An 18,092-nucleotide genomic window follows, 5' to 3' on the forward strand; every position below is an offset into this window, starting at 1 on the left:
AAAGATCAAACTATAAAATGTTATCAGTTTCCAGATAATTTCCACTGTCTCAGGAACTGCTCAGAAATTCTTCAAAAAAGGTATGCTTGGAGGAAAAAAGGAGCAGCATTTGATGAAAAGAACACCGTGTCAACTGTTAAGAAGGGGGCGGAGCTATGATGCTGTGGGGCTGTATGGCAGCCCTTCACACAGGACATTTTTTTCTATCAAATATAAGATAACGGTGCACGAACATCTGCAGAATCTGCCCAAACTTTGTACGCAGCTGTACATAGAAGGGAAGCCGTGACAGTGTACAGCACTAATCTAATCAGTCTGTAGACGATAATGACCTGAGAGAGGCTGGAGGGCTGCACGTCCGCCAGGCGGGGGGCCAGCAGGCCGGACATGAGGCAGCGGGAATATCCGCTAGCGATGCCGTCGCTCAGACTGGGCACAGACTTCTTCAGGAAGCTCAGCGTCTAACAGGAATGAGATTTCAGTGAGTGTGCAGTTCACTCAGTTACACTAAAAAATTAACCAGCAGATCCAAACTGACCTCCTTCTGATAGCCAGAGCAGGTTAAGTGCACGATTCCAGCATTTAGCAGACAGCTCGCATCTAGAGGAAAACAGAAAATAAAACCAGTTAACGCTTTCGGTAACTAATATTATTTCTGGGACGAAGGCAGCTGCAATGCACAAGGACTCATCACCCTGTGGAAGAAAATATATTTATTATACTATATTTGTAAAAACTAGCAAATATACACACACATATCACTGCTGTCGGGACAAACCGCGTATCTCCAAAAACAAAAACTTTAAAAGAAAAACTTTACAGGGAACGTTCATAACGTTTTAAGGGTAGTAAATGGATTAATATTCCCCACCCCCCCCACGAAGTAATTTTTGACATCACAAAATTCTGACACATCATAAAGTGCAACTTGTCTGTAAATAAAAGTAAATATTTATGATACACATTTTATGTAACACATAAAATATATTGCCAAAAATATGTATATTTTTGGCTTATATATAACAATAAAAATTGTAAGCATAAATAAATACTAATATATTTTAAAATCTTATAACGTATACAAATACAAAACTAATAAAATCTAAAAAAGCCTACGTATGAGTAACAATTATATAAAAATTATACACTAAAAATATACGTATAAAAAGAAAAAAAAAACACAGTTAACAGTGCTAAATGCTAATATTAGCAATGTTGACTCATGGACAAAAAACTATTCAATGACTGAGCATTTCACAGCAGATCACTACAAACACTAACGTTGGAGTTCACTATGAAAGACAATACCAATCAATGCTAACAGGACAGACAAGCATGAGCGCCGTAATGGTGCTGGGACGGTATGTGAGAACTTGCCGAAGTTGTAGGTGGTGGGGTTGAAGAACTGCTCAGGTGGGGGGCAGGTGTAGGGCAGCCCTCTGCTCAGGCTGCGTTCGTGCACCACCACGTCCAGCAGGATGGAGGGCGCCGTCATCTCCACCACAGAGTCCAGAGACCACACTGCCAGGTACGGACAGTTCCTCAGAGACTCACCCGCCCTGGAGACGACCAGCGAGAACACCAGCGTTAGAACAACCTTTTAGATTTAAGACTACAAAACTGGATTCAGGGGTTCAGACTGAAAGCCTTTCATAGTCTAGATGACATCTGTAGCTCGACAAGGGAGCTGTAGGTCTGAGACAAAACATCTGTATTTTCTATGAACGTGTTCTACTGGAACAGTGAAGCCGCACAGAGCAGGAAACGGCTTTTACAGTCAAACTGCATTAACAGTAGGATTTTAAGCTGCAGGGTCGTCACGGCAACCAGAAAAACTACGTTTTCCACAAGCTTGTGTTTCACTCACGAGTTCTTTCTCCGTCACGCAGAGTTGCCAGATTCATGTTTTTTCCAAAAATTCCAGTTAGTCTGAAAGTGCAGTGCGGGGGATGTTACACTGTCGCGGGTGGGTTTTCTGCTTTGACTACTTTTTAAAGTAATCAGTCGCACGCCGTGACCATGGCAACAGTCCAGAACGTGGAACTTTGAGTTTCTATCCAATCAGAGAGCACAACAATGTCTGAACCCTTTTAAAAATTATTGATGTACGTGACAAGATCTGCGACACCCAAGCAGACACAAATTGTGTCTCTTTTACACCGTTTTTTGCCGAGCATCGCTGATCGCCTGGACTATAAAATGGTCTTTGGAGGGGACCTACAATGCTTTTCCGTTTTTTCCCCCTTTCCTTTACCGTGTTGTTGCTTTTTGTGTATGTAAATGAGTCCCAAAGCTCAGCGTTCCCTCCAGAGGGAGAAACTCTCTCCCACAGAACCCACTTTTCTCAGCTGCCTGAAACGCCTCGTTGGAATTCCAGCCCTTTTCCTTTGTTACAGGACAACTCAATCTCGTAACACAGTCCTTACTGCCCGCCTCCTGACGAGCTCCGCCCCCTCACACAGAGAGATACAGAGTAAAACCTTTCCGCTCTGAAATGTCCGGCTCAGTCCAGCTCGCGAAGGTGGATCGGCTCTACCAGCTTGTTCTACCAGACTCTGGATCAAACTGATACAGCAGAATTGGTTTTGCTGGAGAAACAGCCACAGCTGTGTGAGCGGTGGAACCTGTAGCAGGATGACCAATCAGAACAGAGTGGGTGAGCTGACCAATCAGAGCACTCGGGGCTCATCGGGAGGCGGGGCTTAAAGACACCAGAGCTCTGACAGAGTGTTTCAGACAGAGGGTGAATAGAGATGAACAGTATGAGGAAAATGTGTTTTTGGAACACTGAAGCTGTAAATCTGTTCTAGTAGACCAAAAACAAAATGAGCTAAACTGAAAATGAACATAACAGGTGTCCTTTAAGGCAATTGAGCACACAAATATGCTTCAAGTCCAATGGATTAGCTCCGACTTGACAAACAGCATGGAAATATACTGTACTTTTTTTTTGCATTCACAAGCTTAAACTTAGGGCTGGGCAATATGGCAATATTTATCATTATCATGATAAATTACATTATAATGTGTCACAACAAGCTTTTCTCAGCATATTGTGGATTAAAAATATATATAACCAAGACAGCATAATTTGTCCTGTTTTAGTGCAGCACAGTATGTGAAATATTAAAGCAGCACCATGGGCTCCAAATCCCCAAATCTTACACGGAGTTGCTTTACATACAAATAATTTGTTTCATAGTTTTTCCATTGTGTTTTTTTTTAAATATTACGCCACTTTGCCTGTAATAACTTACCAGATATCAATAAAAAATAAATGTTGGGGCTTATTGTGTATCATAAAAACCTGCTGAAGTATTGTGATATTACATTTCTGCCATATCGCCCAGCTCTACCGTAACTGTAAAACTGAACATGTTTTAGGCTGGTGCTGCATTCTCTCCTCACCTCAAAGAGTCAGGCATCTGTGCGTGGTACCATCTATTAATGTCAAAGACTCCAACGAAGGTGGAAGGCTGGCCCTGTCCATAGGACTTGACTTGCCAAGTGAATATCGACACACTTGTGTCAGGTGAAGCCACTGTAGATATGAGAGAGAGAACATCAGGCATCCAACTCTGCAGCGTTAAGATTTTTCAGAGGTAAATAATTTTAAAAAAGCTGAGAGCAAACCTTCGCTCATGCTGTCGTCTCGGTCCGGGTGGTGCCGGAACTTCTCAACGGTCTGGCAGCTGAGCAGCCGAGTGTTGGTGGCCTGAGCTCTCAGAGGAAACGCGGTACCGTTCAGATCCTGACTGTAGCGTTCCTCACAGTACTCCAGACCCTGGAAGAAGAGCATGAGAACTCATTATAACACCAAAAAAAAAAAAAAAAAACCACAAACTATTATGATCCACACAGTCACTCTGACAGACTGTAATACACTACAGGAAGTGTAGGGGGCGATATGGCTTCTACTGTTTCATTTAAAAAGCTCTATAATGTTCATATGATCCACACAGTCACTCTGACAGACTGTAATACACTACAGGAAGTGTAGGGGGCGATATGGCTTCTACTGTTTCATTTAAAAAGCTCTATAATGTTCATATGATCCACACAGTCACTCTGACAGACTGTAATACACTACAGGAAGTGTAGGGGGCGATATGGCTTCTACTGTTTCATTTAAAAAACCCCTATAATGTTCATATGATCCACACAGTCACTCTGACAGACTGTAATACACTACAGGAAGTGTAGGGGGCAATATGATCTTTTTTTTTACTGCATCATAAAAAATATTGCTCGTTACACAGACAAAAAACTTTGAATAATGGCAAAGACATAAAAGATGACAAAGCAGTTAGATTAGCCAATTAACTGAGCAAAATTCAACAGATTAGCTGAATATATACATAATTAAGTTTCAATTATACTCTTAAGTAGCTGCACTGATTCAACTAGAACATACAGTTCATATAAAGGTGCGTTAAACTAATTGTTTACCTCATAGAGAATCTTTCCTGAGGTCAGACACTTCCTCTCTCCAAAAGCCAGCTGCAGCAGATGGAGGCTCACGACGTCCCCTTCACTGCAAAAGAAAGGCTGTTTTAAAAGGATGTGCAGATTGGAGAACATCCTGTACCTCCTTAAATAGGAAAACTTCACTGAAAGTTCTAATTTGGGAAGACAGTAGCAGAATGAAGCGGCTGCATAGACTAGCTGGCCAATATATCCACTAGTGGGCGCTGTGGGACGTTGTTGAGTAATGAAGATGGTATTTATTTAAATTATAAAATGGTGGCATGTAGTTTACTGTGATAAAACATTAAATTTTACTAACCAACCAGGCCTGGCTGACAGGGCGACGTTACTGCGTATCATCAACGACCGACAAGTAATTCAATGATGCTTCAAAGGTGATAATATTTGTGTTGGGAAACTGAATTAGAATTAGAGAGAATGTACTAATGTACCTTTAAAAAGTTAAATAATAATAATAATAATAATAATAATAATAATATGTACGAAATGTTTTATTCACTGTTACTATTAAAACATCGGGTCATTATGGGGCCTTTAAAAGCCGTCAGGCTGCAGGAGAGTAAATTCCTCACTGGCTCTGCTGTTTGAGCCACTGTCTGAGAAAAATTCAGTGGTTTCTGAAGAGCTGAACTGTCCCGGTGCTTCACATGAAAGAAATTGTGAATTGTGAAAATATAATATTCTATGGTTCTCTAAAGACACTTCCAGCTGAATTCCAGAGTGTCACTGCTATAATGATGGAAAACACCTCATTTATTTTAAATATGTAAATTAGGCGGGCAGGGCATTGGAAATAGTTTTTAGCGCATGTGTTGCAGCCTGAAGAAACATAAGCTAAAAATAAAAAAGAAAGCAGTATTAAGCTGCAGCGGACAATATTTGTTTGTGTATTTACAGATTATTTTAAAACATCTGTAGACAGGAGAGTTCTGTAAAATATTAAAAATAACTAAGACTAACTTCTTAGTATACACACACACACACACACATATACACACACACACACACATATATATATATATATATATATATATCGTCATAAATATTTATTTTTCCATCTGCACTTGGATTTTAAAGGTGTAAATGTTAAATATTGGGACATTTTTGCCTCTCAATATTCCTGACACTGACTAGTTGACCGATGAAGATGGAGGTGTGTAAGCCCCACTGTGTTAGCAGACACTCACTGATCCTGCGCAGACTGAACAGCCCACAGATAGCAGCAGTTCCTCGGGTCGTTCTCTGGCTCCTGGAAGGTGAAGGCATAAACAGGCACTCTGCCGCCCTCTAGCTGAGAGTGATACCTGAAAAAAAACAAAAACAAAGAGATTGACAGCACAGTTATTCAACAGAATACTTCATAATTGGCTACAAGTGAAAGGCAAAAACTCATTCATAAATAAATTTAATGGTAATGAAATTGGGAACGATAAAGACTTGTTTCTTTGCTGTCCTGCAGCCGTGTTTCTATGAGGAGCGACAGACATGTGATTTATAATCTGTCCATGTGAATCACCTAGACGCCCGAGAACAACCACAATGACCGACCACACTGAAAATGGGAAAGTGAAGGCAACAATCCGAAATGCCTTATTTATCACACCTGATTCAACTCATAAGCTAATTAGTAAGGCCTTAATACGAGTCCGTCCCTGCCTGGGACTGTAACTCCTCACTCACTCCTTCTTGAGCGTCTTCATGTTCCACAGCTGCAGGTATCCGTCAGAGAAGCCCACAGCGAGCTGGTTGGTGCGGTGGATGTACTGCAGGGCTGTAGCTCCGGTACCGGTGGGGCTGCAGAGCTGGAGACATAAATGCCTGCCCTGCTGAGTCACTCCCTCACGAAGACGAGGAATCTCTGAGGGAGACTTATTCACCACCTCCAGATCTGAGAACAACAGAAAGACACAGCTTTGAGGACAAGAAAGAAAAACGTCATCTTACAGGGTGAGAAAGAACGCTGAGGTAGCACAGAGCAGAAGCATTAAACATGAGCCTGTTCAGATATAAATCAAATTTAAAATCTTTTCAGCAGCGCAGTGGCTGTTTGTTATGAGATAAAGCCATAACTAATCCAGCACAGGCAGAATATCATTTTTTGGGGGGAAAATACTGACTTAGACTACTTTAAGTGTATTAATCAGTATATTTGAGTGCAATGCCCTTGATTTTGTTTGATTTGTTGCTGTAGTGGTAACAAATGAAAGCTGATATCTGAGTGGTTAAAGCTTCCCGCTGCGTTACGTCTGCTGTGCGTTCTAGCACACTAACAAGTATGTAAGAAAACAGTGCTGCATCATTAGAAGTGCACGCATTATCATAGTAGGTGAAGTACAGGATTGTGTGGTTTGGGACACAACGCTAGATCAGCCCATGAGACGTGTTCAACAGTCCAGCAGCTCCAGTGGCCAATCAGAGGTCTGTCGAGCTGCTCATTAGATGCTCATTAAACATCTCCAAGACAAATATAATGAGGTAAACTGGACGTCTACAAATTTTGTCACACGATACTGGCTTCTTATTCACCAGGGTTCCCTTTTGCAATTCATGCTACATATAAAAAGGTGCCTAAATGTATCTGCTGCATTTGAAGTGAACTAGAAAAATGTTCCCGTTCCACCTTAAATGGTACGCGAGGTGCCAGCATGTAGCTAACAGCTGCACCATTTAAAGTAGATCAGGAAAATCTGAACAAGAAGCTGGCGAATAGGAAGCCAACTTTAGCTTCGTCCTTCTTACTGTGTTTTGGGGTTTATACTACTTTTATGTGTATTAAGATTAGATTAGATTAATCTGTGTCTGAGGATTATAACAAAACAAATTTGGTGAAAATCAGTTGAGTAATAAGGAAGTTGTGGCTGATTTAATCCTGAGACTCTTCGTCTCTCAATACAAGTGAATTTGTTCACAAGCGGATCTTGACCTCTCCAACATGGCGGACACTCAGACGTTTCGCCTCAGATAGAGAACAACAGACAACGCAGCATCTGGGTATGGATAGCCACGTTCTCCTCGTAGTGTTTTCTGGAGACGCATCTAAAGTGCCCACATATCTGTTTGTGTGTTTGTGGTCATTCTGGTCTGTGTTGTTGGTGTTGATCCTCCTGCAGGGCTGTATCTGCAGTAACGGTGATGAGACGAACTCCATCAGAGCACAGAGTCACAGCTCACCTGCCTGTAGGCGAAGGGGCCATAATGACGTAATCAAAAGCTAAAGGAGTGTGATCTATGAGCTGACCTGAAGCCTCCAGTTCACTCTGGGTGCAGGACAGGTCATCCAGGCACAGATCCACCAGAAGAACGTGGCCAATATCAGTCACCACTGCAGCGACGCCGAAGAACCAGCGCAGGCTCTGGTGCAGATGCTGTGTGCTCGTGCTGGCTCCCCCGTAACTCACCAGCGGCTCGATGGCTGTGATCTGTAGAGGAGAAGAGGGTTTAAAAGCTTAGCCAGGGTTTCTTCACCACAAAACATGGGGATTAATTAACATGCAGCAATATTCAGGAAACGCGCAGCACAATCATACACTCATGGCTCATTTATGCTCAACGTTAAATACGGATATCATACAGACGGAGCCTCCGATCCTTACTCTGCGTTAATTTCCTCCATGTTTGTGCACAGTGAAAGCTTACGGAGACGGATGAAACGGAGCAGCACCACTGGAAGCCGTGGTGTCGGGGGGGGGTGGGGGTGATGGGTGTAGAGAATAGTTCACGCAAGACAATGTGAGTTTCTCTCATTGAAAAGAATTCAAATATTTCCGTTCCACCTTAAATGGTGCCAGAATGTAACTGCTGCTCCATTTAAGGTGAAACAGGACAACTTGAACAAGAAGCTGCCGAATTAGAGAGTTCAGCTTCGTGACTTTTTAGTGTTGGTCAGTTTCTCGTTTCAGATTAAACGTATCAGGAAACCAGCTGGAGTTATTATAAAAACAAAATGTCCATTCGTCTCCAAATTATCTATATGGTGACCAGCAGTCTGCGCTGATCTTCAGGGTTAAAGGGTGAATCAGCAGTTCTACATTAACTCCAGAGTTTAAGACCATTTATTGTTAAACTGTGTTGAGCTTTATTTTACTGTAAAGGAGGATTATTTTATTTTTACCTACTAATCTGATTCAGCTGTGGAGCCGCAACAGGGCAGTGTGTTGCCGACCCCTGGACTAGACTAAGATGACCACAGCTGTCAGAAAGAAGGCCTTCAGCTATCCACACTGCTGGGCACCAGTTTTTCAGTTCAATGGAAACACACTTTTGTTTATCGAGCTAAAATGGCTCGCTGTCGTCTCCTCTGCTCACCGTGACAACAATGAGCTGTTCAGAAGGAGATCTGGTCAGTTTTATGATGCAAAAATAGTGGTTTGCGGCTGGTCGGTTTGCATGTCAGTCAAATGGCCCTTTCCAGTTGGAGTAGCTGTTTTTTGTGCACGCTCAGTGATAAAAGTCCTGTCCACAGTCAGATACCTGGTTGCGAGACGTAATAATAAATAATAATAGTACTAATTTTATTTATATAGCATTTTTCATGCCGGTGGCAACTCAAAGTGCTTTGACAGACAGGAGATAAAACAGTTATAGAAAACATCATTAGTACTAAATTAGAATCAGAAGAAAATGAAGATTAAATTAGAAGATAAAAACCACGAGACATTCAGTTTTAGTTAAATGCTAATTTAAAGAGATCCGTTTTTAGGTGCTTCTTAAAAGTGAGCACTGAGCCTGACTGTCTAATAAAAGGTGAATTGAGTTCCACAGTTTAGATGTTGAATAACTGAAAGAGTCTCTCCATGTTTTCTGTATTTTACAGAGGGTGTCTGTAGAAGGCCACTATCTGCAGATCTTAGATTGCGTGCCGGAACATAAACAGACAGACACTCTGTGATGTAAGCAGTGCTTTAAGGTTGTTTTGTTTCTCAAAAATTATTTTTCTCTGAGTTTCTGTACCAACAATCAGTCATTTTTTCATGATTTAATTGTAGAAAATTTTGCAACATCCACTGAGAAATATCTGACCCACAGCTGGTTAGTCTGTCTACAGAGTCTTGATCTTCAGAAGGAATAGTAATGTATAGCTGGGTGTCGTCAGAGTGGCTATGAAAATTTATGCTATGTTCCCTAATAACATCACCTAGAGGTAGCATGTACAAAGAGAAAAATAAAGGCCCTAAGACTGAACCTTGGGGGACTCCACAAGAAACGGCAAATCGTTTTGATGAATGAATTCCAAGTGAAACCATGAACTGCCTATTACTTAAATATGATCTAAACCATTCTAAAACTGCGCCTGAGAGGCCGACCCAGTATTCAAGACGCTGGAGTAAAATCTTGTGGTCAACGGTATCAAAGGCTGCACTGAGATCGAATAAAACCAAAACAGAAGGATTTTGTGCATCAGCGCTGAGCCTGAGGGCTGAAAGATCAATCGTTTCTATATCGAAATCGCATTTGAGAGAGTGCAACTTTCAAACCGCAAGAGCTGCAGTTTTATTATATTACCGTCTAAATTATCAACAACATTGTCCTCATTTCTAAGTGGGGAAACTTAACCTAATAACATAGAGCTTATGAACTGCCTGTAGATGAGTTAGACCAATCGGAGACAATCAAACCTCCATGTGTTGTGACATCACAACCACAACTTAGTGGCAGTCTGGCTCACTACGTTTAGGGGTCGAACCTTAAGCCAGAAAAAGTAGATAATCTGGTCTGAACTTTAATTTCTTGAAAATAAGCGCAGCTGAAATCACACTCGCAATATTAGTCCAAAAATTCCCAATTCGATATTTTTCCCCAAATCATTCAGCCCTAGCGAAATGACACGACTCACCCTGCCTGGCATGACCACAGCTTTGACCACCCGAGAGATCCCCAGGTCATAGAGACACAGCATGCTACCCTCGTCCTCCTCCAGTCCCACCAGCAGGCCGCTGCGCTTCAACCAGCTGAAGTCCCGCACTGCTAGGATGGTCGGGGGGTGCTCCATCACGCCGCTGAAGCGGTAGGCTGAGAACCGCTCCCCCTGTCACCGCGTGGACCACCTCCAGCTGAGGACCACACGCCAGCCAGGCCAGCCCACTGCGACCTGCGCACAAAGAACAAACTCAGATCACTGGACCACAGAAAGGTTCACTGTATCACACAGAAGGACCAGTTTTCCACTGAAAGGTTTTATTTGATTTAAAAAATAAATTTACACAATTTTTCCTTCCTCCCACAAAAAAAAAACACAGCTGACCAGCTGACCAGACATATCTGGTGCCCACTTGTAAACCCTGTTACAGAGCACTTAATTCACGATCTCTCTGGACCGGCCTTCAAGTCCCATCCTACATTTTTCTTTCATTTTATTTTTCCGCTGAGCTCCACTAATATAATCTGTTTAGATTTATGTACCACAAATGTCATCATTCATTTCTACACAATCACTTTCCAACCTCTCCTTACCTTTTTACAATTAAACAGGCTGTTTTCATTACTGTCTTTAAGAATTACTATAAAAAATTAATTTAAAAAAAGAGCACTGTTCTGATTGGCCACATTCAAAACGCACTCTCAGAGCTGAATCACTGCTTATAACTTCAATTTGAGTGGGTGTGGCTAAACTGCTGTAGGGCTGAATTGGTGGATATATGAAAATGAGCTCGTTCTCATGACTTCAGAGAAACAATGAACCCTCCTGTGAGACTGTAATTTACTACTATCTTTTATCCTTGGGGTCAGTTTGACCCCAGCAATTTAAACCTCCAGCACATATCAAAGTTCTGCAGGGAAGAGCTCAGCTTCTTATTATAAGGGTTTAAAATTACATCACCCATCTATTTGACTGGAAAGAAGACAGTTACAGCCTCATACGACCCCCACCTTTAGAATGTAGCTTATGAAATATGAAAGTTATGAAGAATATGACGAAGTGCATTTTGGAACCACCGGTGGTCCCAAGGAGTTGAGAAGTTAACTTATTAGAAAACAGATAGTTCTGGCCCTAAAATCTGATTGGCTGAGCCGCATTCAAAGCCGTTGTAAATTCCACGACATATGCACAGCTATGACCTCATCACAACAGCTGTATCACTGCGCCACAGCACGAAAAAAACCCTTCTGCTGTTAATGAATAATGTTTGACTCTCATGCTGCTCACATAGAGCAAAGAGTACATTAATAAAGTAAGAACCCCATTTTTTGTTTAAACCGAGAGACTGGCAACTTATTTTCCTATCTAGAACTGGGCTGGTCAGCTAGCTAACAGGCTAAAAGAGAGCAAACAGCCTAATCAACTCCATCATTAACATCACAGGCTTGAATTAAAGCACTTGCGGTGTGATTAACTGTAAAACTGCAGTATAAAAGTCTAAAAATGTCACTTGAATGTCTCTCACACTTCCAATGTCCGTGTCTCAGTCAGAAGAAGCATCAAACCCAGGCTGAATCCCAAACGGCTCTGTACTCCCTAAATAGTGTGCTAACTATGAAAGTTTAGAGGTTCTAGCCTCTACAGCCAAACAGTGCATTATTTATCGAGTGTGGATGCGTCTGAATCCCAAATGACCATTTATTTTGTCTATATTAATGACAGTCATAGAGCAGGATCCAGTATTTAAACTCCTACATTGAGCACAAATGATATTTACTGAGAAACTGTGTTTCACATTATGTTAGCTGCTGTTTTCTAAAAGCAATTAGCCACTTAAGGCCGTGTGTAACTGCGATTTTATCACAGTGAAGGGGGTTTTACTCCACTTCATGTCGTGTCAAGGAACACCCCTGCTGTGATAAACCGCCGTAACACAGCCTCTTGTGGCTTACTGCTTCTTTAAATGATTGTTTGGGGGTAAACAGGTTACTGTACACTCACCGACAGTGAACTTCCCATGCAGCACTGAGTCCAGAGTGACCTCATCCTCCCCCAGAGCGTCTACTGTCACCTCCGGGAATCGCAGCAAGCTGCTGGTGACTTGGGCTGCCAGGTCACGCATGCTCACTAAACACAAACACACATTGAAAAAGGAAACATAAATTAATAAATAAGCTTAATAGTGACAGCAACTAAGAAACACCCTGTAATTAGACAGACTTCAGGCTATAAAAGGACTGCTCAGTATAGACGACCAGATTTCTGCAAACATCAAAATATTAGCATGCAGCGTAGTTACAGTACGGCTCACACAGCAGCGTGACAAACGTTGTGAACACAGATTAATAGCTGCACTGTGCCGTACCGCACTGCCCGGTGGAAAAGGCTGTCCAAAGCCATTCCTGACCGGAAGATCAGGCTGTAAATGAGCCACGGTAACGCACGTTTCCCCAAACACACCTGTTCAACACAATCTACATCCTGCACCTCTGTGTTTACTGTTTTGCACTGATCAGGCATCACATTGTGACCACCTCCTTGTTTCTACACTCATTGTCCATTTTATCAGCTCCACTTACTATATAGGTGCACTTTGTAGTTCTACAGTTACAGACTGTAGTCCATCTGTTTCTCTGATACTTTGTTAGCCCCCTTTTACTCTGTTCTTCAGTGGTCAGGACCCCCATGGACCCTCACAGAGCAGGTACTATTTGGGTGGTGGATCATTCTCAGCACTGCAGTAACACTGACGTGGTGGTGGTGTGTTGGTGTGTGTTGCGCTGGTCTGAGTGGATCAGACACAGCAGTGCTGCTGGAGTTTTTAAACACCTCAGTGTCGCTGCTGGACTGAGAATAGTCCACCAACTAAAAATATCCGGCCAACAGCGTCCTGTGACCACTGATGAAGGACTAGAGGATGACCAACACAAACTGTGCAGCAGCAGATGAGCTGTCGTCTCTGACTTTACATCTACAAGGTGGACTGACAAGGTAGGAGTGTCTAATAGAGTGGACAGTGAGTGGGACACAGTGTTTAAAAACTCCAGCAGCACTGCTGTGTCTGATCCACTCAGACCAGCACAACACACCACCACCACGCCAGTGTTACTGCAGTGCTGAGAATGACCTACCACCCAAATAGTACCTGCTCTGTGAGGGTCCATGGGGGTCCTGACCACTGAAGAACAGGGTAAAAGGGGGCTAACAAAGTATCAGAGAAACAGATGGACTACAGTCTGTAACTGTAGAACTACAAAGTGCACCTATATAGTAAGTGGAGCTGATAAAATGGACAATGAGCGTAGAAACAAGGAGGTGGTCAGAATGTGATGCCTGATCGGTGTAAAACAGCTTTGAGTGACTTAACTTCAATCCCTCCACCGGTTACTCAAAAGAGCTCACCAAATGAGTAAAAAGCTCTACCTTACGACACGTCGGCCCCAGAGGGGTGCTGTTCTGTGCGAGCTCACTCTGAGGACGCTGGGAACACAAGTGAAGCACAAAGAGCCTTTAGCAGCTCTGAGCAGCTGCTGTCAGCAGTTTTGCGCCTGTTAACAGCTGCGGCGCGTGAATCTGCGGCGCGTGAGCTCTGGAGCTTTCATTCAGTTAGAATCTGTAGCTGTATTACACAGGTGTGAACTTCGGGAGACACTAAGGCCCAACGCCCATTTCACCCCTCGCCCCTCCCGCTCAGCCCTACTCCTCTGCTTTGCTCGTTCCCGTCTAGGGGTAGGGTGTCCTGATTCTTGTTGAGATAGAGGGGTGGGGTGAAGTGTTGAGGCTACATGACCCTCCAAACGGAGGATTTTCAGAGACTCTAAACATAGAGTTACGAGAAAAAAAGACAAACCGGCGAGATGGAGAACAAGAGACCAAAGAGACCCACAAATGTGAGAATTTTCTCTGCTGAAATTACAACAACCATCTTATTATCTTAGTTTAATGTCTTTCAGTGTATTATGGTCGTTTTCTTCACTGCAAACATAAAATAATGTAGCTAATATTATGCTAATGTCTCAGTAGCTAGCGAGCTAACTTTCCCGTTCCACTTTAAATGGTGCAGCAGTTGCACTCTGGCTCCTCAGACGTCAGAACTGCTGCTCCATTTAAGGTGGAACCGGAAAATTCGAACAACATTCTGGTGAATATCTGACTTCATATCACTGAAGAATTGGGGGGTGATAATAAATAACTGTTCCTCTTCCAAAACATATGATTCCCTAAACCTGTCGTGGTTGCTAGGCTTTGGTGTCTCTCATGGTTGCTAAGCAGTTGCTATGGTGTCCTAGGTGGTCGCCAGCGATTGCTAGGCAGTTGCTTTGGTGTCCGTCCTGGTTCTCAAGCGGTTGCCATGATGTCCTAGGTGGTTCCTTAGAGGTTGCTAGGTAGTTGCTATGGTGTTTGTTGTGGTTGCTAGGCGGTTGCTATGGTTTCAGTTGTGGTTGCTAAGCGGTTGCAAGGCGGGTGCTACGGTTTTCATTGTGGTTGCTAGGCAGTTGCTATGGTGTCTAAGCGAGGTTGCTGAACTTTACCCTCCTCTGCTGTCACTGCAGACTGGCAGGGTCTCCTACAGAGCAGCGCTGGTAGCTGTTAATGAAGTGATGCTCTTTTTATTTGAGGGTCCCATTTCAGAGGGAAGATCTCAACCACTACCCTGTAACTCAGTTCCAAGGGGCAACGCTCGAAAACAAGGGGTAGGGGTAAAAAGTGGAAATGGGACTGGGCCGTATTCTCATATTCACATCTGCCAAACTGTGAAGTCACCGATTCCCATATAGAACATCTCATGTGCAGCGTTTTACAGTAGGAATAAATGGAGCTCATTATGCTGGTAGTGAACTATGCTGCGGACTCAGCTGCCTAAAAACCATAGAAACGGACCTTAAACAGAAGTGAGGACCCTGTTGGGGTTCATCCTAAAGTTAGGACAGGATTTAGGAGGTCTAGTCTAGTTAGGATGTTTGTGTGATGCTGTTTTCTTATCTGGAGTTCATGATGAGATTATGAAGGTAGGAACTGTTATTCTGGAACAGCTACTGTCCTGAATTCAGTCCGGACTGAAGTCGTCATGGAGATTAAACTGATTTCAGAGTAAGGAGGTTTGTGTAATACGGCTGCTGGATTAGATTAAACTAAGTGTGAAGTTCTCTGGGTAAGGATTAAATCCTGCTGCAGCGCTGAGTCTGAACGTTTCAGTGTCTTCTGTGCTGATTTATTTGCACTAACACCCGAATTTACCTCAATAAAGTCCATCTATCCACCCAACCTCAGCAGACCACTGCTGTACACTCCTAAAAAGGTTCCTCAAGGGTTCTTTAGAAATAAGAAAGGTTCTATTTAGAGCCATGAGTTCCATATAGGACAATTTGCATGCTTAAATGGTTCTTCGCATGATGAAACGGTGATTCAGACTAAGGGAGATCGTGTTACATATAGCACCAAAAGTTCTCTTGTACGCTCTTCAAAAATATGGAAATATGGATTAATAAAGAAAATGGTTTTCTATAGAACCATGTGTCAAAAAGGTTCTATACAGAACCATCTACAGCACATTCTACAGTCTGAAGAACCTTTTCATGATGCAAAGAGCCCTTTAATCATGCAGAGGATTCTTTGAATATTCATGGTTCTTTGCAGACCCATTTTCTTTATTAAAGAACCCCTGAAAACCCATCTTTTTAAGTGGGTACTGTTATGATGTCAGGCTTGTAACAACAGAGAAACGCTTTTTGGTGCTACACAGAACCATTCTCAAAAAGGTTCTTCATAAAGCCATACACAACACATTCTCCATCAATGTGAAGACCCATTTCACCATGCAAAGAACCATTTAAGTTCTATATAGAACTCTCTACACTGTTAGAAATAAAGGTTCTGTTCAGGAACATTTTTCATTCATCAAGGTACAAACAGTGTAAATGTTCCCTCAAAGCTCCAACAGTGGTTTTAAGGTCTGATTGTGAACCTTAAATAAGTTTTTCCAGGTGAAAAGTTCGTATTTGTACCTTTTCATAACCGAATGTTTTAAACAGAACAGTAAAATAAAGTCCTGGAGACGAGACGGGGTGTGTGGAGTCAGTACAGCTTAGAACATATCATTTCAGTGGATTATGGTTCAGTTATGTTCCCTGACTAAAGGTACTGAGATGGAGCCTTGAGGGTTCCACCCCAGTGACAGATTACTACCTTTCTGAGTGTGTATAGAATCTACACTGAAAAACCCTTAAAGGACCATCTTTAAGAGTGTAGGAACAGCGCCCCCTAGCACAACTGTGCGCGCTGCTCCATGAGTTTCAGCCTGCAGGACTCAAACTGAACCCGCGCAGAACAAAATCCGGGAAAACTGAAAGCAGAGCTGCTCCGCTTAAACTCCACAATCACTACAGTTCACTGTCTCAGCCAGCCTGCTGGGTCTTACCGTGTTTTACTGTGTAACATGCAGTTATAATACAATCTGTTCAATACTGACTAAACAATCTGATAAACCTTCTACAGATGATTCCAGATCATTAAACAACAGTACAACTCGCCCTAGAGCTGCTCTCCACTGCCCTGCGCTGCTTTAGCGTTCTCTCTCTCATCAAACACCCCCAAAGTAGCTCAGGAGCGCCGTCTTATCAGTTAATGAGCTGAATCAGGTGTGTTGGACCCCCAAAAAGCCACATCATGGACAGAACCGCGGGAGCACATGTTCGGTTTGCTCTCATCATGACTCAGTGGATGTGACCTCATGCGGGGCCTTCTGCTACAAGGCAAACCGCGAAAAGCATGTTTTAACTGCCGTTCCTTCAAAAACACTTACATATGAGCCGCAAGGGTCCAAAAATACCTCAACCGTTACTTACTTCCCAAGTTAACATGCTAACTTAGCGTGGGTTGCACAATTACTCCGTTCCACCTTAAATGGCGCAGCGGTTGCATTGCGCCGTTTAAGGTGGAACGGAAAATTCGAACAAGCAGTCTCGTAAGAAGCCCGCAATGAAGGGAACCGCTCCTTAAAACGCTTCAGGGCAGCGGCTCCTGTCTAATAAAGCTCAAATACAGAGTTAAACGATGAGTTTAGCGGAATTAATGTAAACAAACGCCGCAGGTTAAAGAAACAGGGTACAGCACTGTTAGCCTAACTCGGACTGCGACAGCGTGCAAACTACACCCCAATACAGGCTGACTAAACAATCCATAAGGTGCTTAAAGGCCTAAACGACCCTTAAACGTGTTCAGGGCGTGTTTAGCGAGTGTTTAGTGCGTGTTTAGTGAGTGTTGGCGCTCAGACTCGCTGACTCTCTGCAGCTGCCGTTAGCCTAGCTTAGCTCAGAGCCCCGTGTTTACCTGTGCGGTGACGATTCTATCTACAATAATCAAATCTATCAGGTCGCTGTTCAGTCGTCGTTTCCCTCCAGTCATAATCCGCGCTCCTCCATCCTCGGGCGGCTTTATTCTGCGGTTGTTATGAGCTCCGGAGCCGTTAGCCGAGCCGCGCTCCAAATCGCCCGCTAACGCAGTGATACGGGTTACTGCGCATGCGCCATTCCCATAGCGGCGCGGCTCCAGTGCGCATGCGCCCTTCACACGGCGGCGCGGTTGCAATGCGCATGCGCTGCTAACATCGCAAACGAATTCCCGCAAAGCGTCACGAATGCCGCACAAAATATCGCGAGTGTTTCTTTTTTTTGTTCTGGGTGTCAAACGTTCCAAATTATATTCAAACCGATTAATCGATTTACGTGTAAATACATGGATAAAATAT

The 18,092-nt window shown here is 43.1% G+C and overlaps 1 protein-coding gene across 1 annotated transcript in view; it reads right to left on the minus strand.

The window, feature by feature from the left end:
• Nucleotides 1–17,858, minus strand: part of ahctf1 (AT hook containing transcription factor 1) — a 45,566-nt gene extending 27,708 nt beyond the window's left edge. Inside the window, 13 exon segments of the mRNA XM_036592891.1 lie at nucleotides 333–461; nucleotides 539–600; nucleotides 1,378–1,559; nucleotides 3,409–3,541; nucleotides 3,634–3,784; nucleotides 4,450–4,534; nucleotides 5,676–5,792; nucleotides 6,169–6,376; nucleotides 7,727–7,907; nucleotides 10,322–10,513; nucleotides 10,515–10,576; nucleotides 12,347–12,472; nucleotides 17,675–17,858. Of these exon segments, the coding sequence (XP_036448784.1) occupies nucleotides 333–461; nucleotides 539–600; nucleotides 1,378–1,559; nucleotides 3,409–3,541; nucleotides 3,634–3,784; nucleotides 4,450–4,534; nucleotides 5,676–5,792; nucleotides 6,169–6,376; nucleotides 7,727–7,907; nucleotides 10,322–10,513; nucleotides 10,515–10,576; nucleotides 12,347–12,467 (1,623 nt within the window). The 5' untranslated portion in view covers nucleotides 12,468–12,472; nucleotides 17,675–17,858.
• Nucleotides 17,859–18,092: the final 234 nt, after the last annotated feature.

This window comes from Colossoma macropomum, unplaced genomic scaffold (genome assembly GCF_904425465.1).
Source record: "Colossoma macropomum unplaced genomic scaffold, Colossoma_macropomum, whole genome shotgun sequence".
NCBI lineage: Eukaryota > Metazoa > Chordata > Actinopteri > Characiformes > Serrasalmidae > Colossoma > Colossoma macropomum.